This window comes from Typopeltis vanoorti, chromosome 10, assembly GCF_054136105.1.
Source record: "Typopeltis vanoorti isolate ZY-2024b chromosome 10, IOZ_Tvanoo_1.0, whole genome shotgun sequence".
NCBI lineage: Eukaryota > Metazoa > Arthropoda > Arachnida > Uropygi > Thelyphonidae > Typopeltis > Typopeltis vanoorti.
The window spans coordinates 99,595,001-99,621,238 of NC_143558.1; the positions used below are offsets into that span (position 1 = coordinate 99,595,001).

Below are 26,238 nucleotides of genomic sequence, written 5' to 3' on the forward strand. Positions count from 1 at the left end.
AGCTTCTGATGATGATGATAATAAGTATTATTATTTTAATAACTATTGGCACAGATTTCTGTGTCAAATAAAAACCTTCTCAGATAAAAATGTTAAATCTGATCAGATATTGAACAGACTGGTTTTTTTTTTTAATAGTCACAAACAAGGAACAAAAGTTAGCAACAATGCATAAAACAATCATATTAATTATGTTTTTTTTTAACTAACAGTAAACCTAGATGCTACTATCTGGTGCTTCACATTAATTAAAACATCAGATTAGTGTTTTAATTAATTGGAAGAATCAGATAATATCTTCAAATATTTGGTTATTAAATATACAAATTCAAAGTATACAAATATATTTCTAATTTCATACTGTTAAGTATCAAATACTAAATGCAAGGACAGAAAAACAGGGTAAAAATATGCAGTTCATACAATAAATTCTTTAATAAAACTTACCCACTTGTAGGTTATCTAGGTCAAAAAGGCCTTCTACTGTTTTACAACTGCTCCCATCACCTCCACACTCCCGACACTTGTCTTCTTTTACTTTAGATCCTAACATCATATCACACCCAACTGCCTAGACAGAGATAATATTTACTTTCCAGAAGAGAACATTAATCAATTTGCTTTTTAATATTACTTGGTAGAACAGTACACTAATAAAATTGCTTTATAAAATTTACCTTCCAAAAGAGTCCATACTGAATTTACTTGACCCTTATATATGCTTAATTTTATTAAATTATTTCTAATTTAATAAAATTAGAAATAATTAAAATTAGAAAAAATAAAAAAATAATAAAATTAGAAAAAAAAAGAAATAATAAAATTAGAAAAAAGAAAGAAATTAGGTTTTTATTTGGCACAGAAATCTGTGCCAAATAAAAACCAAATAACAAACGGATCTTTGGAAGTGGAGTGAACAAGGTTCTGATAATGTATTTCTTAGAACTTTTGACATGGTTCTTTATGTGAAATTTATGTAAAAATCTAATTTATGTGAAGCTTACTTATGTAAGGAATAGATATATTGCCTTTGAATCTGTTTGTTTCATCTGAGTGATGTCTAGGAGGATTAAGAAGGAATTTTTCAATGATTTTCAATGATTCTCTTGGAAGATCCATTAACTTCGAAAGAAGTTTTCAGATGGTTTATTTCTGTAAGACGTTCATTTGGGTCATCCAGAAGAGAACGGGCTCTATGTCCCAGGGTGGAAATTATTCCAAGCTTATGAGGAGGGAAGTGATGGGAGACCTGACCATGCAGATATCTGTTGATATGTGTGGGCTTTCTATATATCGATATTTTGAGTTTACCAGAAGAGCGAGTCAATTTGACATTAAGAAAAGGCAAGGAATTATCCGTTTCAAGCTCGGCAGTAAATTTAATACTTTGATGTTGACTATTGAGATGTTCGAGGAAAACCATAAGGGAATCATGTCCATGGCTCCAAATAATGAAGACATCATCTACATAGCGTTTCCAAACTTTAGGTGTTAAAATAAAGGAAGAGATAGCCTTGGTTTCAAAATCCTCTTAAGTAAATATTTGCGAGTACAGGGGATAAAGGATTACCCATAAGTCAGTCCATGATTTTGTTTGTATATATATTATCTTGAAATTTGAAGTAACCGGACCTGATGCAATGTGTAAGCAAGGCTAACATTTTTTTTGGATAACTTGTCCTTGAGTAATGTTAGGACTTCATCTGTTGGGACATTAGTGAACAAAGAGGTTATGTCCAAGCTAGCCACGATGTCATCTTCATCAACTGTAATATCCTTGATGTATGTAACAAATTCTGTAGTGTTTTTGATAAAGGATGGTGACTCGCCTGAAAAACATTTTAGGTATTTGGCAAGATATTTTGAAAGGTTGTACATCAGAGAATTGACACCTTCTACAATTAGGCATAATGGGATGTTCTCTTTATGGATTTATTAATTCCTTGCATATATGGAATTAATGGAAACATTAATTCCATATATGCAAGTAATTAATGGATGGAGAGAGCATAGCAATAAGTGAACATTTCGGGATAATTCAGTTGTTGTTTTTAATAAGTTGTTTGTACGATTTTGAAGTTCACGAGTTGGATCTTTCTCGAGTATTGAGTAGGTATCATTATGTAGTAATTCAAGCATTTTATTCTGGTAATCTTCAGAGTTGAGGATGACTGTTGCATTGCCTTTATCCGCAGGAAAGATAATTATATCTCTGTTGTTTTTTAAACTTTTAATAGCTTTGCGTTCTGTTGAAGTAATGTTATCTGCAGGTGGTTTTGCATTATTGATAATAAAGATTGATTCAATACGTAGAAGTTTTGCATCTTGTGGAGGGAGAAAAGAGGTAGCTTTTTCTATTTTTGTAAGTAGTGTCTCCTTTGGCATTAATTTTGGGGAAGGAATAAAGTTTAGACATCTACTAAGGATGCTTTTTTCTACATCTGAAAGTATTATTATTATTATTATTATTACGGGCAACTCCAGGGAGTCATTAGACTCATCGAGGGAGGCCCCAAATCATTTTCATCACAACTATTCGACATTCATACAGTATCTATCATACCTCGCCTTAAACTCATTCACTGTCACAGCATCCACCACAGACTCAGGGAGCGCATTCCACTCATTCACTACTCTAAAAGTAAAGAACCCAGCTCTAACACCTTTACTAACCACACTTTTGCCCAGTTTCCATGGATGTCCCCTAGTCCTCCCACAACCAGCCCTGTTCTCAAAAATATCTTCTGAATTAATTTTATAGAAACCCTTCAGTAATTTGAATGTCTCAATCATATCTCCCCTCCTCCGCCTATCAACCAATTTTTGCAACCCACAAATCCTCAACCTGTTCTCATACGGTTCATTCCACAGACCTGTTATCATCTTGGTCACTCGCCTCTGGATCCTCTCCACCTCCTCCCCATCAAGAAGAAACCTAGGTGACCAAATCTGAGCACAGTAGTCGAGATGAGGTCTTATCAAGGCTCGATACAGAGGAACAATAACCTGCTTGTCTCTGCTTGTCAACGTATTCTTCAGCAACCAAGTGATTTGATGAGCTTATTTGGCCACTTTTGCAATGTGTCCCCTAAATTTCAATTCCTTATCCACCAACACTCCTAAATCTCGTGCCTCATCAATTTCCTGGAGCACGGTTCCTCCAATGCAGTAAACTGCCTCCCATCTTTTCACCCCAAAATGCATAACCTTACATTATGCCACATTAAATTGACATCCATTCTCCCTAGCCCAGACCTCCAATCTATCCAAATCATCCTGCAAAATTTTGACGTCATCTGCATTCACTATTGCCCTACCCAACTTCGCATCATCCGCAAACAAATGAACTGTTCCTCTCAGATCCTTTCCTATATCATTTATGAACAAATTAAACAGCAGTGGTCCAAGACCAGATCCTTGTGGTACACCACTAGTCACAGGCCGTCTTGTGGACTCTACTCCTGAGTAAACCACTCTCTGATATCTCTCCGTCAACCACCCTCCTATCCATCTCACCAACCCTATGTCCATTCCCATATGCTGCAATTTACTGATTAGAATTCCATGTGGTATCCTGTCAAAGGCCTTAGCAAGGTCCAGCAGAATCACTGTAAACCCATTACCCTTATCCAGTTCAGCCGTCACTGTGTTATAATATGTGAGCAACTTAATGAGGCATGACCTACCCTTCACAAAACCATGCTGTCCCTGATACAGTATCCCATTTTCTTCTATCCAATCTTGTATTTTCCTCTTGACTATTTTCTCTAAGACCTTGATAATGATTCCTGTTATGCTGATTGGCCGGTAATTTTCAACAGCAGCCTTGGAACCACCTTTGTGCAGTGGAACTATTTTCCCCTCTTTCCACCCCCTTGGGACTGACCCAGTCCTGAGGCTCAAATTAAACATAATGGTCAAGGGCACTGACAATTCTTTGGCCGCTTCACGTACGACACGAGCTGGTATACCATCCAATCCCACAGATGTATTGACATTGAGGTTCTGTAATAGACTAGTTACCTCTACCTCATCCATCACAATTCCAGTATAAGCTGTTGGTTCCTCCATTTTCGCAAAGCCACCACCTGGATGATATACTCTTGCAAAGCGCTCGCTCAGTAATTCCACAACATCGACTGATTCAGTTACCTCCCTACCCTCAGCATTTTTTAAGATCATTCTACCATGAGCATTTTTCCTTTTACTTGCAACATATTGAAAAAACTGTTTGGGATTCTCTTTAGCCTGCATGGCCAATTTCCTTTCGTAATCTGCTTTTGCTTTTCTTACCACCCTTGTTACCATCCTGGCCTGAGCTTTATACTGTTCATGCACCTGATGGTCACCCTTCTCCTTAAATTCCCTCCACAATTGTTTCTTTTTTTGCAGCTCAAGCTTAATAGTGTTATTCATCCATTTAACCCCTACCTGATTTATTATTCGGACTCTTGGTATACAGTCAACCATTGCCTCCTGCAAACAGTTCTTAACCACCTCCCATGCACCATCAACATCCAGCCCTTGCAGTTTTACATGCCATGGCATTGAGCCATGGCACACACCTAAGCTTGTCATACTTACCAGCCCGGTAATTCCACATATACCCTGTCTTAATTGTAAATTCGACTCCTTTAGCCACCTCCCAAGTCATGACCTTATGGTCACTCTCACCAATTGGTGGCAACATGGTCATGTTCGTTACAGCTATATTCTCAGTTGCAATTACTAGGTCCAGCACTCTCTGCCCCCTGGTATTTTCCAATACATGTTGCCGTAGATAGTTGTCTCTTAATAACTGCATAAAATCCAATTCCTTCCTCCCATGTGCCCTCTCCTCTTTCCAGTCAATGTTACCATAATTGAAATCACCCATAATAATTACCCTCCTTCCATTCATTTCTTCTATTTGCTTATGCATACTATTCCCACCATCCACTCCATCACCCGGTCTATAGCAGCACCCAATTGTATATTTTGTTCTGCTAGATTGTATCTCACACCAAACAGCCTCAAATGTGCTTTTTTCCCCATCCTGCAGTTCAACTTCTATACTCCTTGGCTGAAGCTCATCAGCTATCATCAATAACACTCCTCCCCCCTTTTTATTCACCCTGTCATTCCTGAACACGCTATACCCATCGCATTCAATCCCACTAGCTTTATCATCTTCTGTCAGCCATGTTTCACTAATACCGACAACCTGTGGCCTGGAAGTGCCAACCATGGCCAAAAACTCTTCCTTCTTGTTCCTAATACTCCTGGCATTAGTGTACATGAATCGCAGAAGCCCATTTGTCCCATCCCTACTTTGATTCCTTATACTAATTATCCCATTCTGATTTGTTGTCCGTCGTACTCGCCCGGGCATAATATACTCATTCATACACTTAACTGCCCCCCCCTAAAGTCTGCATATCTACTCCCCCCCTCTTAATAAATCTAGTTTCCCTGAGTCTGTACATCCACTTCCACATCATTCATCAACACTCTTTCAAGTCTCCGTACACCAACTCCATTCAAATGTAACCCATCCATCTTATATAAGTCCTTTCGCCCATCGAACTCATCAAGAAAATTTGTTGATAACGATGTGTGATTTGTCAATATTGATGTGTGGTTTTGAGAAGTTCCTATTATTTTGTATTATTTTTAATGTTTCAAATTTACTTATAAGATTTACTTTGTTATTCTATTGTATTGTGGCTGCTTGAGATTCACAGTATGTATTAAAGGTATGCCAACTTTAATTATCTAGAGATTCTTCCAGTTTCTCCGCTATAGTTTTTTTTTTATTGAAAAGAAAAGTGAGAGTTCATTTAGTATCCGAGATTCTTTCAGACAGTAGGTCTAATTTAGCTTTATGATAGATTCTTCTCACACGTTCAGTTGTTATGTTTTCTTTAAAGCACCTAAATTAGGAAAGACAGCATGACATTTGCAATGTTTCAAGAAGACCAATCTGTTGATTCTTAGTCTAATCTTCTTCAGTGTCTTTATTATTATTATTTCCCTAGACCTCATGGAGTCAAAGACTCATCTGGGAGGTCCTTTTATTACACACACATCTCATCTTGCCGTGTCTTAAACACATCAAACTCCTTACAGACACAACACTTTCAGGCAAGGCATTCCAATCATTCACAACCCTGCACAAAAAAACCTCCCTCTCACTCTCCTACTCACACCCTCTTTATACAGTTTCCAGGGATGACCTCTGGTTCTCCCTTGATCTCTCACTATTCTCTGTAGAACTTCTCCACCATTGATCTTATAACAACCCCTTACCAACTTGTGGGTCTCTATCATATCCCCCCTCTTCCTTCTCTCCACCAGACTCTGAAAATTACATCTTCTCAATCTTTCCTCATGCTCAACATTCCAGAGGTCAAAACTACCTTAGCCAGTCACCTTTGGACCCTTTCTAACATCTATTCATCCTTCTGAAAACGCGGTGACCAAATATGGGCACAATAGTCCATGTGAGGCCTAATCAAAGCCTAATACAATGGAACAAGAATCTCCCTACTTCTACACGTCAATGTCCTCCGCATCACTCCCAGAAGCCTTTGTGTTGTCTTTACAATTTTGGCGATGTGTGCCCTAAATTTTAGATCCTTATCCACTATCAACCCCAGATCTCTTATTTCCTCTACCTCCAACAATATATTCTCACCAAGCATAAATTCTGCATCCCATCTTTGTTTTCCAAATTTTAAAACCTTACATTTTGCAACATTGAACTCACATCCCCATTTGCTTGCACAATCACTCAATTTATTCAAGTCTTCTTGCAAGGCCAAAACATCTTCATTACTCTTTATGGTTCGTCCAACTTTGCATCATTTGCAAACAACTGAATATCTCCATCCAAATCTTTGCCAGTATCATTAATATACATGTTAAATAGTAATGGCCCTAAAACAGACCCCCTGAGGCACTCCACTAGTGACTTTCCTTTTCCTGGATATCGTTCCACACAACATGTTGATACCTATCAGATAGCCAGTCTCCAATCCAATGTACCAATCTAATATCCAACCCCATCTGCTCTAGTTTGACTGTCAACTTTTCATGAGGTAGTCTATCAAAAGCCTTTGCGAAATCCAAGTATATTACTGTGTATCCTCATCCTCTGTCCAAGGAAGCAGTCATTTTATTGTAATAAGTAAGTTGATTATTAAAACATGACCTCCCTTTAGCAAATCCATGCTGTCCATCAAAGATTATACCATTGTTGTCAACCCAACTCTGGATCCTAGTTCTCACAAGCTGCTCCAACAACTTAACCACAACACCTGACACACAGATAGGCCTATAGTTTGATGCTTGAGTTCGATCACCTCATTTATGAAGTGGCACAATCTTGCCCTCGTTCCACTCTTTAGGAACTTGACCAAGTGCAAGACTTGTATTAAAAAAAAAAATATGTCAAGGCAGGTGTCAGCTCTCTGGCACATTCCTTCAGAATATGCAGTGATATATTATCAAGTCCCACAGCCTTATTTACATCTAGTTTACTCAACTCCCTAAAACACCTCTTGCTCACTTACAGTCAGTCTCTCCTCCCCATCATCAACTGATCTCAATCTCTCCATGAAGTCACATTCAAAAGATTGAAAGATATTTATGAACTGCTAATTAAGTATCTCCACCACACATTCTGCAACAGCTGTCTTTATACCATTTCCTCCAATCAATGTCATCCCTCCATAATCATTCTTTCTTTTGCTGGCTACATATCGAAAGAACTCCCTAGGATTCTTTTTTGGCTTCATTAGCTAACTGCTGTTCATACCTCTCTTTAGGTACTCTCACCAACCAAGTCACCCTCCTTGCCTGGTCTTTGTACACCTCATGAAATTGGTTACTTCCACTTCTCTTATGCTGCCTCCACAATGCCCTTTTTCTCTGTATCGCATGCCTAATCTCTTTATTCATCCATTTCACACCTACCTTATTTAACCTTCTCATCCTTGGAATACATTTAGACATTGCATCTACTAAATAGTTTTAGAAAATCCCCCAAGCTGCATTGATCTCCTTTCCAGCTAACTCCTAATTCCATGCTACACCCGCAAGCTGTCTCCTGAGCTCTTCATAATCACCTCCCCCCCTTGTAGTTCCACGTATACCTTTTTTTCACAGGGGTCCTTGCACTGCTGGCAACCACCCACGTAATCACCTCATGGTCACTTTCACCAATTGGTGGATGATTTGACACCTCCTTTATAATTACATCCTCTGATGAGATGACCAAATCCAAGACCCTTAATCCTCGTGTGCCCTCTGTTACATACTGTCTGAGGTAGTTATCCCTCAAAAACTCAAGAAACTCATTTTCTTTACTTCCAGTTGCTATCTCTTCATTCCAGTCTATATTGCCATAATTAAAATCACCCATAATGATCACCCTTTTCTTATTTGCTTGGCTTATTTGACTATACATTTCACTATCACCACTATCCACATTACCTGGTCAATAACAACATCCCACCAAGTATTTGATTCTATTCACCTCTATCTCACACCATACTGCCTCAAAACCACTGGCCCTATTTCTCTCTTGAATCTCTACCTTGTATGGACATAACGCTTTCTCTATCATCAATAGTACTCCCACTCCCTTTTTACCCCTTCTATCCTCACGAAACATATCATACCCTTCCATCTCTATTCCTGTCAGGATGTCATTCTCATCTAACCATATCTCACTTATTCCGACAATCTTTGGGTGAACAGATGCAATTAGTGCAACCATTTCATCCGCCTTGTTTCTTATACTTCTAGCATTGGTATACAAACATGACAGCTCATTTCTAGATCTACAGCTAGTTCCACTGATACCACTCACTCGATGTGATGTCTCCATGCTGGACTGGGGCCATTTCCCTTTCCGCTTCTTCATTTTAGAACCCTTTTCAATTTCATCTGTTTCCTCTTGATCCATGGTCATCCCTTTTATTTCCTGCCTACACATGCTCTCACCTCCTCTTGGAGCAACCACCTTTCTCATGCTGTGTACCCCTGTCCACCCTGAGCCTCCCCGTTTCCCTGCTCCTCTTGCACACCTATTCTCTCATTTTCTATACTCATACCACTCACTTCTCCATTCATTTCCACTTCTTCAATCTCTCCTGCTCTTCCACATCACTCTCCCCCTCTCGATCTGATTCATTCTCTCTATTCACTTCTCTACTTTCCAGCAGCAGTCTCTCCAAGCGACTCACACCATAACCACTCAAATGCAGTCCATTGCTCCCATAGAGCTCACTTCGTCCCTCAAACTCATTCCACACATTAACAAACTGTACTCCCATCTCCTCACACATTTCAGCCAGAATATCATTCATAATCCTTGCTCTCCGCCTCATTTCACCACAATCATACCTAAGCAACACACTGACTACCCTTCCTATTACACTATTCTCTCTTTTATCTTTCCAAGCAGCCTCTTGACATTCATTCTGACATGCTCTTTGTTCTCTCTCAAATCATTTGTACCAATTAATACAATTAACTCTTTTGCTCGCTCCCGCCTCATATCCAATGCCTCAATCATTCTACTCATTTTACCGCCTGTAAAACATACCTTGTGCATTTTATCCTCTAGCACACCTTTAATAATGGAGTCGCCATACAATGCCACTCGCTCATCTTTCGTTAACTCTTTCATGCCATTATGATTTATTTTAATAGTTTTGACCTGAATTCTCTTTCTTGTTGAAGTCTCTTGAAGTCTTGTTGAAGTTTCTTTTATTATTAATAATAGAAGCCTCGTCATGAAGGTTATAGATGAAAGAATGATCATTAACTCGGTTAACAAACATAATTTTATAAAGAATTAAATGACTAGAACCGAGATTTAAGTAAAAAGGTTTTAGTATAAAAACATGACTAGTTTCGGCTTGTAACAGCCTTCATCAGGTGACATTATAAAAGAAAGAAAAAAGAAAAAACACTAAAACACTGAAGCTTAAATAAATTATGAACAGCATAGAGAGTCTCTATACATAATCGACACTAAATCGTTGTGGTTGTATTTAAAGCTGTTCTTTCGTTAGTTGTATTGTTGGGAAAGTGCGTGCTAGTAGCATCTCGTGAAAGACAGTACACGATTACAGCTGAATGACAATCTGGGAGGTTGTAGCTCAAGTTATTATTTAGATAAACAGGATTGAATATGATTTCTCTAGATTCTACAATTTTTCTCTCTAGTTCATCATTGCAACAGAAGATGTTAGTAGATTTTTCCCAGCAGACTTTCTGACTTTGGTTTTCATCATTCATTAGCAAAAGTTCTAAGAAAATACAATATCAGAACCTTGTTCACTCCACTTCCAAAGATCCATTTCTTAATAAGCTGCCCAAAACCTTGTCATCACCAACTCAAATACCCTGGTGTATATAAAATATTGTGTGATTGTGATAGTCCTTATTTTGGGCAGACAGACAAATCTGTCGAATTGCATATGGAAGAACACATGAGGGACATTACTTACAAGAGATAGTGAGCCAGTGCATTATCAAGTCGTATCCTTTTCTCGGCTAATCCTAATGATGAAAACCAAAGTCAGAAAGTCTGCTGGGAAAAATCTACTAACATCTTACGTTGCAATGATGAACTAGAGAGAAAAATTGTGGAATCTAGAGAAATCATCTTCAATCCTGTTCATCTAAATAGTAACTTGAACTACAACCTCCCAGATTGTCATTCAGCTGTAATCATGTACTGGCTTTCACGAGATGGTACTAGCATGCACTTTCCCAACAATACAACTAATGAAAGAACAGCTTTAAATACAACCACAACGATTTAGTGTCAATTATGTATGGAGACTCTCTATGATGTTCATAGTTTATTTAAGCTTCAGTGTTTTAGTGTTTTTTCTTTTTTCTTTCTTTTATAATGCTCACCTGATGAAGGCTGTTACAAGCCAAAACTAGTCAAGTTTTTATATTAAAACCTTTTTACTTAAATCTCAGTTCTAGTCATTCAATTCTTTATAAAAATATGTGTATGTTAACTGAGTTAATGATCATTCTTTCACTCACTCACTCTCTCTCTCACACACACACACACACACACGATTTCCAAAAAACATTGTATAAAGTTATTAATATATGGTATATGTACTGTATTATATATAACTCTATTTAAGAAAGAAAGGATATGCATCATCATCATTTCTAACTAGGTATATGTTAAATGTTACTTGAATTTTGCATAAAGTGTTTTTTGATACAGTCAATGAATAATATCAAAATTAGATGCATTTGATTTTATGTACATATGACTCTGGTTAAAAAAAGAATTCATCAAGAACCATGTTAACTATTTTGTTTAACCTTCTATAATAAGACAGATAAATTATAATAAGACAGATGAATCTAGCAACTTTGGTTATTTGACAAATTAGTTATGTACAATGTATGCAATCTAGCAGTTAGCCAAATTTCTAATTAAGAAGGGTATGTCTAGAACTACAGAGCACATTATTATGACAAACCTAAGTGTCATATTTATTTGTGATCTGAAGCATTACCAAAATAGCTTGAACATCAAATATCCCCCTGACAATTTTCCGTGCACTGATAATGTCCATAACATAGGTATTACGAGCACAAATGATATTTGATGGAAAGCAGCATCAGAGTGCATATCTAGAGTTAGGAGGATAAGTCAGCATATGGATGAGTAGTATCATTAAACAATGAGAAAAAAATGGAATGAATATAGAGAAAAATGTAATGAGCAAGCTCATAAACAGCCAATTTCTATATTGTGTTCCTTAAATATTTAAAGCTTATTTCTCTACTGTTGCACTAGCATTATTAAAACCAATGAAATACTTCTAACTAGACTAGAGAAACTATTAAGGAGCAGCAACTATTAAGGGATGTTCAAATCAAATCAAAGATATAGTAATAGTTAAAAACATTGATAATTTACAATTTTTTGATCTGTGTTTTAATTGGTTTCAGTTTATGCAATAACATGAACATTATAACAAACACTCAAAAAGGGTGACCAATGTGGTAAGGAAAGCAAAACCAAATTTATGAGGGGAAATCAGCAGAGCAGGCAAAGCAAATCCCAAATATTTGTAAAGGTAAAAAGGAAGAACGACTATTATTATTATTATTATTATTCAGGCCTCCAAGGAATCAAAAGACTCATCGAGGGAGGTCCTTCCTAAGACATAAAGTCTGTCAAGACTCATCGAGGGGAGGTCCCCCCCTGAGAAACACAAAGTCTATCATACCACTCTTTAAACTCACTGACCGATCTCGCTCCCACCACTCCATCAGGCAATGCATTCCACGGCTCAACCACCCTCCACACAAAGAAACCACTCCTTACCCTCTTGCTCACAGGACTACAGAAAGATAGTATAAATGAATGCAGATGATAGAAGCTAAATAAATAGTTTAATTGCTGTGTGATCACTTTGTGAGAGTATGTCATCCAGATGGATATAATGCAGTGATAATTTAACCATAAGAGGGTATAAAAGTTGATAACAAAAATTATATTAGGACTGTACAATGTTAGTTATGAGGACAGACTGCTGAAGGCAAGCATACCACAGAGTTTGGTGAATAGAATACAAATACCACATGATTGAGACATTTAAACTGTTGAAAGGTATTTACAAGATAGACACTGGGAAGAATTTTTGTATAGTAGAAGGAAGAAGGAGAAAGAACAAGGACAAGAGGCCATCCATGGAACTTGCAAAATGAGATGATGAATAGAAAAGTGAGAAGTAGCATTATTGCATGGAGAGTGGTCAAACCATTGCTCAGTAGGGTGGTGAATGTGGAGATGATGAATGGGTTTAAGGAATAGTATAACAGACTTTGTTGTCTAAGATGGGGGCCTCCTGCAATGAGTCTTGTAACTCCATGGAGGTTATGAATAGTAATAATAATAATACAAACTTTCAATGTGAATACAGCCATGGCACTAGATATCAGCCCATGTTACAAGAAAGCAAAAAAGCAATGCCACTGACCAAGCTGTTAATTTTAGGTCTCAACACTGGCAGAATCCTAGGGGAATGAAAAGAGGACAAAATATTTTGATTATATAAAGGAGACTCATAGACAGACGTAGAAAAACCATAGACTGGTCAGTGATGGTTAGATGGTTAAGGTAACTGAAAGGTTGGTTAAGTCCAGAATTTAAAAATGGGTAGACACCAGTATGATACGCTGGTATAGGAAGGAAGCAATGTGTAGTGCAGGTCTGATTTTACTCACTGACTCACTTTATGCAACATAGTGGCAACTGAGATGGATAAGGAAAATAGCACATGGAGCAAATGTTGATGGACACAAACCTGAAGATGAAAAAATGAGTAATAAATGGACATTACAGAGTAGCATATGCCAGAGCAGAATCTAGGAAAAAAAGTGACTAGTAATGTCACACACTAACAGATACTGGGGATGATTTGAGGGGGAAAATCCAATTATCTGGGGAGAGCAGTCATTTATAATGTGGATTTGGATTGTGTGCTTACGTGTTCAGTCCTTCACAGCAGAAAATGTGACATTAAAAGTTTGCAGAAATGTCAAGAGATTAATGTAGCTGAGAAGAGAGAGAGAGAGAAAAAAGCAAGGGGGTGTGAGGAAAAAAACAGGAATATACAACTAAGCAAGAGAAGGATGATAAGGAAAAAAATGTATGCTCAGTTGGCCATAATTTCCTGCTTTTTAGCAGGAAATTATGATCAACTGAGGATTATCCTGAGTTCAGTGGAATGGGATCAGTTGTTGGATGAGAAGAATATCAACAGTGCATGGGAAGCATTTAAACAATACTTAAATTATGTGATATCAGAATTTGTCCCGAGAGTTGGAAGAATAAATAGGGTAGGAGTCAACTGGATGTGCAATCTTATCAAGCAGGAGATTCATAACAAAAGTCACAATTGTTGTACGAAAGCAAAGTCTGAGTATAAAAAGAAACTGGCTGCGCATGCTAAAGACAACCCACAAGAATAATATCGATATGCTTCAACTAAAAGAACGAATGAATATCAGAAAAAATCTCTTCTAAATGCAGATGGCATGAGGGTAACCAATGCAGAAGAGGTTGTTCAACTAATGTGTGCCCATTTTGAAAAAAGCTATCAACCTGGTGTATGCAACATTGAACTCACTGCTACCTCTTCACTGAATGAAGAAACTCAGGTGTATGATGAGGTGGTATTAGAACTGTTGCACAAACTGAATAAGAATTCAGCAATATGTAGTGATGGAATATCAACACGGGTGCTAAAAGAGTGTTCAGCTGAACTAGCTATTTGTATGACCAGACTATATAATGAGTCTCAGAACAGAGAAGATGCCACAGAAATGGAAAGAATGTATGGTAATTCCATTGCACAAGGGTGATGCAAAGACCAATGTATCCAACTATCAACCAATTAATATATCAGGAGTAGTGGTGAAGATTTTGGAAAAATTGATTAGGGCTCGCAATTAGAAATGGGATGACAGTTAATCTCTACTTTGCAATGAGCAACATGGGTTTACTAAGGAAAAGTCATTTTTAGCAACTTGCTCAGATTCTATAACAACGTTGCCATTCAACTAGACAAGGGGAATGGATACACCATGATACTTTTGGATTTTGCTAAGGCTTTTGACAGAATACAGCATGGTAGACTGTTGCATAAGTTCGAGAATATGGGTTTGGATTATAGAATATTAGCTGGATAAGGGGATGGCTGATTGACAGATATCAAAAAGTGGTATACGGGGGATGCGAGTCTGCAAGATTTAAGGTAACCAGTAGTGTACCGCAAGGATTAGTCCTTGGTCCACTGTTATTCAATCTGTACATTAATGATATTTATTCAATATGTACATTAATGATATTGGGATGGATTTGACATGTGACATACAGCTATTTGCTGATGATGCAAAAATAGGTAGGGTAATCAGGAGTGCTGCTGATATGGAGTACTTGCAGAATGATTTGAATAGGCTGGAATCACAGGCATGGGAAAATGGCTGTCATTTCAATGTTAATAAATATAAAGTCATGCACTTTGGTGTGATTAGATATCCAATGTCATATTAGATTGGTGGGATTATGCTTGAAGAAACTGATGAGGTTAGGGATCTTGGAGTGTTAGTAGATAGGAAGTTGAAGTTCTGCAGCTATGTAGTAAAGATTGCAAATACAACTCAAAAGGTAACTGCAATGCTGGAATGAACATTCAGATGTAAAGATAAGGATGTCATTTTGCCTCTTTGCAAGGCCTTGATAAGACCTCGCTTGGACTATTGTGTGCAGGTCTGGTTTCCTGGTTTCCGTTGTGATTATTGATATAGTGAAGAGAGACTAAAAATGATAACAGGATTGAGGAATACTGATTATGAAGACAGATTGAGAATTTATCGACTGCAGACACTAGCACACAGGAGAAAGAAGGGTGATATGATTGAGACTTACAAACTTCTGAAAGTCATACAGGATTTCAGTTGATGGAATTTTTCAATTTATGGAGGGTGGGGAAAGAACAAGAGGGCATCATCAGAAGCTGAGAATGAATACCACTAAGAAGGGGATGAGGGCTAGATTTGTCTCTCATAGTATCGTGCATGATTGGAATGAATTGCCCTTCGATTCTTTAAGTGCAAGCAGCATGAATGAATTCAAGAATAATATGATAGCTTATGCATGTAGTATGTGGCCTCCCTCAATGAGTCCCTCACTCTCTGAAAGTCTCTTAATAATAATAATATCATTCATAATTCTTGCTCTCTCCTCATCTCATCACTGTCATACCAGTGCAACACACTGACTACCTTTCCTATCATATTATTATATTTTATCCTTCTCAACAACCTCCTGTTATCCAATCTTATATTTCATTGTTCCCAGTCAAGTCATATGTCCCTACTACCAACTACTTTTCTCAGTTACTCCTCATATCGAATGCCTCAATCACTCTATTCATTTTACTCCAGGAAAACAAGCCTTGTGCATCTTCTAATTTACCATACCACTAATGATCAAACTGCCATACAATGCCAATTGTGGATCTTTCGTTACATTGTTTTTTTTTCATACCAACATTCTCTTCATTTCACTCCGTGTCTGCCTTATCTTCACCAAGTCAGTTTTCAAATCTTGTGTCCTTTTTCACCATCATTTACTCACACTTGTTTGTCATCAACCCCTGCTTGCTGTTAATTGTACTCTGATTTTCAACATCATTATTGCCTGCTTTATCATATCAAAGTTTTTTCCTTGCTATCATTTCCAGACACTCTGAACATTTACATAATCTTCAACTGCCGGGTAAGTTATGGCGCCATGTGGCCCATTAGAATATTGCACTTTCTACACATCTGCACTCATTCTTTTCTCTTATTTAGCTAGCCTATCTGCATAAATATATGTGACATCTTCCCACATTCACACTACATTCAATGCACCGTACCATTTTTGAGAAATTCATGTAATTTACTTTATTTGTCCTCCACGAGCCCAATACAATTATATGCCTTTCACTGCCATGTTGTGCTAACAAAAACAATGAATTTATGATAATATCGCCTAAGAAAATTATTCGAACACCATGTTCCACACTCAAATATCTCACAGTAATATTTAATCTATAATTTATACAATATCGGCAAACACATTTAAATATAAAATTTACTTATCTTGCTGCAGCTCACATGGTAACCAATGTTTAACTCAATCTAACAGATAAGCTTAGGCGTTGATGGTTATTCATGACTTATTTTTCACGGTATTAACAACACCACAAACACTTTTATCAACACAGATGTTTTATTAACGTTAATATTTCGCTGATTTTCAACTCAGCATCATCAGAGCACAACACACATGTAAACGCGACAGTGAGTGAGTGAAACAATATAATTGCACAAGACAAAAGATCTAAAGTCCTATTTTTGGCACCCTCTAACGGGGAAAAAAAAAAAAAAACAGCAGTTATCCAGGAGTTTTTCTTAGGATAACCGTCTCCCAAATTTTTGGCAAATTAATGCAACCATATTTGTTAAGGTTGGGAGAATTCTTCAAAGCCATTGCTGACTCAAAAAATAATCTTTCAGATCTATAACGACTCCTAAATAGCACATTCGTTTTCTTCCATCTAATCCTGTGTGAAGGAGTGTCCAAAGCGTGGTCTGCCAGTCCCGACTTGCCATAGTAATAGTAGCGAATGTATCTTTCATTTTCTTCCAGGCGGATGTTCACTGATCTTCCTGTTTGCCCATAATAGCTTAAGCTTATCTGTTAGATTGATGAATTCTGCACGGAGAAGATATTGTTTACAAAGCGTGATGGTTCGGTAAGTTGAAACTGAAATTGTCCAGAAAATTGAACCGGTTAGCGTTCCTTAAACGATGCCGCAACAACAATATTATTCCATTTTTTCTGAAATTCAAAGAAAAGTTGCAATCGGCAAAGGCACATTGCATTTATCGACGGGCAAGTTTAGCGCTTCTTCGAGAACAAATTGCCACTACTCGCATAGAGCTTAGTAAGCTAAACAGATCTATCACAGCTCTACAACAAGAACTAATAAACGTGTTAAATCCTGAAATATGGACTGTCCTACAGCAGATCTCCGAAGTTGCAGCAAAAAAAGAATTCACAAAAGTAAAAAGCAAACACCGAAAGAAATTTGAACTACTACAACAGCGCCAACATACGAAGTCCCGACCACAACTTCGACGAGACCACGTGGTCGTAAACCTATTGTCGGAAACACTCACTGAAGAAGCCAAGAACGCTCTCAGTTTAGGACATAACTTTGCCGTCGCGCCCAAACAAATTCCTAAACTCGAAATTATGATGAAAGTAGAACGGAGTATCCACGATCTTCCACCAGCAATGGCCAATAACGTGCGACTAGACATAGCAAGTATTATAAACAAGGCTAAACCTCCAAAAAGCAATATGCCACATAAGCAAATAACTGCCCTAAGAGCGCCAACATAGAAGTCCCGACCGCAACTTCGACGAGACCACGTGGTCGTAAACGTATTGTCGGAAACACTCACTGAAGAAGCCAAGAACGCTCTCAGTTTAGGACATAACTTTGCCGTCGCGCCCAAACAAATTCCTAAACTCAAAATTATGATGAAAGTAGAACGGAGTATCCACAATCTTCCGCCAGCAATGGCCAATAACGTGCGACTAGACATAGCAAGTATTATAAACAAGGCTAAGCCTCCAAAAAGCAATATGCCACGTAAGCAAATAACTGCCCTAAAAAAGTTATATAATAATAAAAATATTATTATTACAAAAGCCGATAAAGGAAATGCAACAGTTATCATGAATAAAGAAGAGTATAACAGAAAAATGCAAGATCTCATATGTGACAGTTCCACATATCAAATTATACATCGAGACCCTACGATGTCGCAAAAGAAAAAAGTCCGAAAATTACTGAAAAAAGTGACATCATGGCCCAAAGAAATCATCAGTAAAATAAAACCAATTCATGTTAAAACACCCCGTATTTATGGATTACCAAAAATCCACAAAACTAATATTCCCCTACCCCCCATAGTTGATAGCATAGATAGTCCCACATATAAACTGGCCCGGCATTTAGCTAAGTCGCTTGCCCCTCTTACTGGCAACTCCTCTACTTTTGTAAAAAATTCAATCCATTTCAAAACACTGGTTAAAAATCTAATCCTAAAAAATTCAGACATAATGGTTAGTTTCGATGTCACCTCCCTATTTACCAATGTACCACTTATAGACACTCTTGATTTAATCATCATCATCATCATCATCATCATCAAATTCCTGCCATGTACCCTCAAGGGGTGTACAGGATATGACAGTACTACATGAAAAAATTACATCATTACTAACTTCCTATCTACAATTTTCCTCCAAATCAGTCTGTTACTTGTCAAGACTCCAACATTATCAGATCTTATATTTCTATCGTCTAAGGCACTTTGTACCGTATCAATCCACCTATATCTTGGTCTTCCTCTGGGTCGTTTTCCTGCCAACCTGGCAGAGAACACTTGTTTTGCTAATCTTTCCTCTCCCATTCTATTTAAGTGACCATACCATCTGAGATTAGCTCTGCTAACGCATTCCTGGATGCTGACAATGTCAAGTTCTTTCCTAATATCGTCATTTTTAATATGATATTGCCATTGATGCCATCTGTTCACGCCTGTAATCTTTCTCAGGACTCTCATATCTGCGGTCTCTAGTCTTTGGTCAAGTGTTTTACTTCTGACCCAGCTCTCAGATCCATAAGTTAAAATTGGTTTGAACACAGTCTTGTATACAGCTAATTTAGTGTTCCGACTAATTTCTTTCTTATTCCATATGAATTTATTCAATTGACTTCCCACGATACCAGCTTTGCTGATTCTGTTGTCTATTTCTATATTTAGTTTACCATCTTCAGTAAAAATTGTGCCTAAGTAGCTGAAATGTTTTACTTGTTCCACAGGTTCTCCATTCACAACACAGTTGACATTTTCAATGATTCTGCCTATTTTCATTGTCTTTGTCTTTTTATTGCTGACCTTCATACCATATCTATTACAACAGCTATTCAATTTAGTCAGAGAATCTTGCAGACTTGTAGCGGATTTATTTAGAAGTATAACATCATCCGCATAAAGCAAAGAGCTGACATTAACATCTCCAATTTTGATATCAGGTTTAATACCACATTCCTTCATAATGTGATCCATATAGATAATGAATAACAGAGGGGATAATGTACATCCTTGTCTCACACCAGATTTAACATTAAACCATCTTCCTGTACTTCCTTCAATTCTAAATGCTGACTCACAACTCAAATAAAGACTAAGTATTGCTTGATATAATGCCCCATTGACACCATATAACTGCAGCGTATTGAATAGCTTCTCTCTTGGCACCTTGTCATATGCCTTTTCCAAATCGACAAAACTTAAATACAGATCTTTGTTATATTCCCATGCTTTCTCGACTATTTGTCGTAAAGTGAAGATCTGATCCTGACAGCCTCTATTTGGCCTGAATCCAGCTTGTTCTTCACGAAGCTTTTCTTCCACAATTCTTCTCAACCGTTTCTCAAGTATACTTGCATAGATCTTGCCAGGAACACTCAGTAGGGAAATACCTCTGTAATTCTCACATTCAGTTTTATTTCCCTTTTTATATATGGGTACTATGAGAGCTCTACTCCAATCATCGGGAATTCGTCCCTCTGTCCAGGCTTTCTGAACTATGCAGTGCAGCCACTGTAAGACTCTTATACCACCATACTTCAGCATTTCTGGTCGAATATCATCTACTCTTGCTGCCTTTCCACATTTCAAGCCTTTGATGGCTTTTTCTACTTCAAGTATGGATATATATTCCTGACTGCATGCCTGTTGAGTGTTTTTTACCATTGTGCTGATATCACTGCTTGTTTCATTTAGCAGTTTTTCAAAGTAATTACTCCATACTTCAAGGATATCTTTTTCTCCTGTTTTCATTTCACCTTTATCATCTCTAATTCCTTTTACAGCACTCTTTCCTCCATTCCTAAGCTTCTTCAACAACCTCCAGAATATTTTGCCACCTTCTTGATATTTATTTTCTATATTCTTGCCAAAGTCCTCCCATGACTTTTGTTTAGCTAGTTTTACACACTGTTTAGCTTTCTTACATTTGTCTCTGTATTCTGTAAGAGTAAAAGCTGACTTATTTGCCAGGAACTTTTGATATGCTTTCTTCTTTTCCTTCACTGCCTCTTTAACTTCCTGTGTCCACCAGGGAGTTCTGATTTTTTTATCCTTGCACACAACCTCACCACATGCCTCTCTGGCAGAATCAATCAATGTTTCCTTCAGAGTTTGCCACTGAATCTCCAAGGTTTGATTCCTGTTCTCAAACTCTTTCATTTTCTTTTCAATAATATTTCTGTATTTTAGTCTACAGTTCACATCTGAGAGCTGCTCAACTTTTATTCACTTTAAAACTTTCTTACATGTTATTCTTTTCAATATGAAATTCAATTTTATCCTGCTCAAGACTAAATAAATAGTGATCACTTCCAATTTCAAATCCTCTGTACACTCTGGTGTCCTGCACCAGGGAGAAAACATCACTATCAACAATAACATAGTCAATGAGACTTTTCTTATTCCTAGCCTCTTCTCTCCATGTGAATTTGTGCACATTTTTATGTTGGAACATGGTGTTAGTAATAACCAGTCCATGTCCTGAGCAGAAATCCAACAGATATTTGCCATTATTATTAGCTTTGCTCTTTTCTCCAAATTTTCCCAAAATATTTTTGTATGTCTCACAATCATTTCCTACTCTACTATTTAGATCCCCAACAAGGACCAACTTTTCCTTTTTCATTGTGTCAGTTGCTTTTTCTAAAGCCTCAAAAAATTCCTCCACTTCTACCTTAGTAGAACCTTCTGTGGGACCATAGGCACAAATAAGTCTCATTGTCCAGTTCCCCATTCTCATATTTGCCCACATTACTCTACTTGAGACTGACTGCCATTCAAGAAGATTAGCCTCGTATTTTGTGTTGAATACTATGGCTACTCCTTCTTTTCCTTGATTGTCATTGCCTGAATATAACATTTTGTATTTATTGCTCAGAAAGATCTCACCAGTTTTGGTCTTTTTTGTTTCAGTCACCCCTATTATGTCGATCTGGTACTTATCTAATTCCTCATCTAGCTCCATTTCTTTGCCATTCAGGCTTCTTACGTTGATAGTACCGATCTTTAACTCTGGTGATGTTGAGTTGGGGTTTGTTTTCAGATTTGTTTTCAGATTTGTTCCAGTAGCTGACTTCTCTTGATTTAATCAAGTCTAAATTTCCCCCAGATATTTTTGAATTATTTCAATTTACCATGAATGCAGGTTACTTTACATGGGGGGGGGGAATTCTATAAACAGATTAATGGTACTGTTATGGGTTCCCCCCTCTCTCTCCCCGGTTAGCAAATTTTTACATGGAACACTTTGAAAACAGAGTACTTACCACAGCTACATACAAGCCACAAGTGTGGTTGCGCTATGTAGAAGATGTGTTTGCCATCTGGTCCCATGGACAAGACACTTTGGATGCTTTTGTCACCTACCTAAACAACCAACACCCTAAAATTCACTTCACAGTAGAAAAAGAATCAAATAACTGTTTACCATTTCTTGACACATTAGTCACCCGCCTTTCAGATGGATCACTATCTTTTTCTATTTGCAGAAAGCCTACACACACAGGAAGATACCTACATAAACAATCACATCATCATCCAGTCCAACAGTACGGCATTTTAAAAACACTTACACACAGAGCCGGAGCCATTTGTTCTCACGATACAGCTCTGACTACTTAACTCCAGTACCTGCGCCATACGTTCTTAGCCAACGGCTACAATCCCTACAAAATAGATAAAATACTACATAGGCCCATTACTCTGCCCTCCCCTAATACACAAGAATACAACATGACCATTTCTATTCCCTATATCAGAGGTACATTGGAAAAGATAGCCAAAGTATTGTTGAAACATGGCCTTCATACCACCTTCAAACCTCATGTCAAGCTGGCAACTCTGATCCGCTCACCAAAGGATAAACTTCACCCTTTAGCACACCCAGGAGTGTATGAAGTTCCATGTGACTGTGACTTGGCCTATTATGGGCAAACAGGAAGATCAGTGAACATCTGCCTGGAAGAACATGAAAGATACATTCGCTACTATTACTATGGCAAGTCGGGACTGGCAGACCGCGCTTTGGACACTCCTTCACACAGGATTAGATGGAGGAAAACGAATGTGCTATTTAGGAGTTGTTATAGATCTGAAAGATTATTTTTTGAGTCAGCAATGGCTTTGAAGAATTCTCCCAACCTTAACAAATATGGTTGCATTAATTTGCCAAAAATTTGGGAGACGGTTATCCTAAGAAAAACTCCTGGATAACTGTTTTTTTTTTTTTTTTTTTTTTTTTTTTTTTTCCCGTTAGAGGGCACCAAAAATAGGACTTTAGATCTTTTGTCTTGATCTGTGTTGATAAAAGTGTTTGTGGTGTTGTTAATACCGTGAAAAATAAGTCATGAATGTTTAACTCACACCACCTAGTCCTTGATATTGTGGTATTTGAGTCTATTTAAGGATAAGGAAGTTATTTTGCCTCTTTACAAGGCTTAATTCTGGATTACTGTCCATATATTTGGTCTCCTGCATTCAAAGGGCATAAAGAATCAGTGGAAATGCCAATAAGAAGAGTTAGAAAGATATTGATTGATGCAATTTTTCAGTATATGAAAGCTCAAAAGAGGATAAGGGGATATCTGTGGAATTCTTTTGCTGATGATAGTAGATGAATTGTAGCCAAAAAGAACAGAAGATAGGCACAGAAGGGTAGCTGTTCATTTGAAGCAGTCTGGTGTGAGATCAAGGCCAATAAGACAAAATATACAGGTGGTTGCTACCATAGACCAGGGGGGGGGGGGGTTCCAGGTATGATCTGGAAGACATACATCAGAAAATTAGTAAAATGAGTGCAGGTCATGTGATTATTATGTGGGACTGCAACTATAGAGATATAGATTGAAAGGAAGAAAGAGCACATGGCAGGAAGGAATGGAATTTATACACCTACTGGGAGAAAATTACTTGAGGCAGCATGTGATGGAAGGGACTCGTGGTGTGAAAGTGTTGGATCTACTCATTGAATCAGAAGAACTATCCATAACCAAGGCAGCTACATTGCTTCTGATTAGGGAAGGTGATCATGCAGTCTTGACTTGCAAGATTGTAAAACACGATGAACATTCTGTTAAGAAGGGGGTGTATGTGGAACTACAAGGCAGATGATTATGACAAGCTTAGGAGGAAACTTGAAGCTATGCCATGGCATAAAATCCTGCGAGAGAAGGATGTTAGTAGTAGATGGGATATAGTTAAGGGGCATCTACAGGAAGCAATATTAAATTGTATACCTAAGCTGAGGAAGGTTAATTAGGTAGGAGTTACACAGATGAGTAATATGATTAAGCATAAGCTGCAGAGAATATATAAGGAAAAAGGTGACCAGCAAGCTCACGAACAGTACAAGAATCAGGTAAGAAAGATGATGAACAGAGTAAGGAAAGCAAAATAATATTACGAGAAGAAACTAGCAGAGCAGACCAAAGGAAATCCCGGAGTTATTTCATTACATGGCAAGTAAGAGGAAGAATGCCTATGGAAAAATAACCTTAATGAGTGCTTATGGTGACAAGGTGACAAAGCAGATAAAATAGTTGAGTTACTGAGTGCAGGGCTGTACTTACACTTTTCCTAAAGCAGGTGGGGCCTAAGGTGCTACATTTCTCCAGAGTCCCTCCCTCATCGTTTAGGTTATTAAATTGGTGCTAATTTTCAAAGCCCCAGCTAGACCCTCATGCACCCGTGCACAGGTACAGCCCTCACTGAGTGACCACTTTGCAAAGGTATATCATCCGAGTGAGGTTACTGCTGTGACAGACTGATGTGGGAACAGGAGTGAATAAATTAAAGTTATTAGGATATTGCAGAATCTCAATATAAATACAACTGTTAGATTATATGGGATATCAACTCACATTTTGCAGGAATGTGCAAGGAAACTGAGGAAACTGGTAATGCTTCTCACTAGACCAGTGGTTCTTAACCGTGTTACCAGGAACACTTGTGTTCCGCGAACTGGTTACAAGTGTTCCGTCCGTGAAAGATGTTTCATGACACAGTTCTGAGTGTAATTGGCTACTCTGAATAAATAAGAGTGTACAGGGAATTATTTCCGCAGAACAATTAACAATATTGGAAGAAAAGATTTCGAGTTACTTTCCTTCCTTAAATACACACAATTATGACTGGATATGAAATACATTTGGCACAGTTAATACATCGAGTTGTGAATTTTCGTTACAAGAAGAAGAAGAACAACAACAATTAGTTACCTTGTCAATGGATCATACTCTAAAAATGAAATTCTCTGAAATAACTCTTGAGGAACTTTGGATTTTTGTCCAAGTCGAATACCCAGCTCTCTCCACAAGAGCACTGAAAATTTTGTTACAGTTTTCAACATCATATTTGTGTGAGCTCGGTTTCTCAATATTAACCAATATAAAAACTAAAAAGCATAAAAGATTACTAATATAGACAAAGAGATGAGGGTAGCTATCTCACATATTACACCTGATATTCCTGAAATCTGCAAAAGCCAACAAGCTCAAATATTGCATTAAAATAAGTTCCATTTTTATAAAAGGCAACTCCATGTAGGTTTATTGTTAGTTTGATGACCCTAATGCTTTTGGTGTTCCTCAAATTTTTCTTATAATCAAAAGTGTTCTGTGACATTGAAAAGGTTAAGAACCACTGCACTAGACTGTTTAATTTAAGTCTAAGCCCTGGTAGAGTTCCAAGGGAATGGAAAAGGTCAAAATAATTCCTTTACACAAGAGAGGTTCTAAGACTGCAGTAACAAATTATAGACCAATCAGTATCTCAGGAGTAGTGGTAAAAGTACTGGAAAAATTGGTCAAAAAGAGAATTCAGGAATGAGTGGATAAGAATAAGATTCTCTATGATGGGCAATGTTGCTTTGTTTAAACATTGGTCATGCCTTAATAATTTACTAACTTTTTATAATAGAGTGGCAACTGAGCTGGATAAAAGAAATGGCTACACAATGATTCTGCTGGGTTTTACAAAGGCAACTGAGATAATACCACATGGAACTCTGTTATGCAAATTAGAATCTAGTTATGTGGATAAGAGGGTGGATGCTGAACAGATATCAAAAAGTGATATAAGGAGGAGTAAAATCCAGGAGTAAGCAGGTGACTAGTGGTGTGCTGTAAGATTCTGTGCTAGGACTACTACTGTTTAATTTGTACATAAATGATATAAGAAATAATCTGAAAGAAAATATTCAGTTGTTTGCTGATGATGCAAAGTTCTGTAAGATAATGTGGAGAGCTTGCAGGATGATTAAATAGGCTGTCAGTATGGGAAAAAGATAATGAGTATCAGTTTAATGTGGAGAAATATAAAGTTATGCATTCTGGGATAAATCTATTACAAGCTATGTACCACACTGATGGAAGTGAACTCCAGGAAATAAATAAAACTAGGGATTCAGGAGTGGTGGCACACAGAAAGTCTTCATGTAAATTTTATGCATAAAATTTACAACATGGACCATGAGCT

General features: G+C 37.5%; 1 protein-coding gene across 3 annotated transcripts in view; it reads right to left on the bottom strand.

Moving 5' to 3' along the window:
* LOC150102627 (papilin-like) overlaps positions 1-26,238 on the bottom strand; it is an 843,028-nt gene that overhangs the window by 595,341 nt on the left and 221,449 nt on the right. For 2 of the 3 annotated variants that reach the window (XM_090399411.1, XM_090399410.1), the window contains one exon: positions 448-571. In XM_090399411.1, coding sequence (XP_090255537.1) covers positions 448-571 — 124 coding nt within the window. The remainder of the gene's footprint in view (positions 1-447; positions 572-26,238) is intronic. The other variant, XM_090399409.1, reaches the window with a different exon arrangement.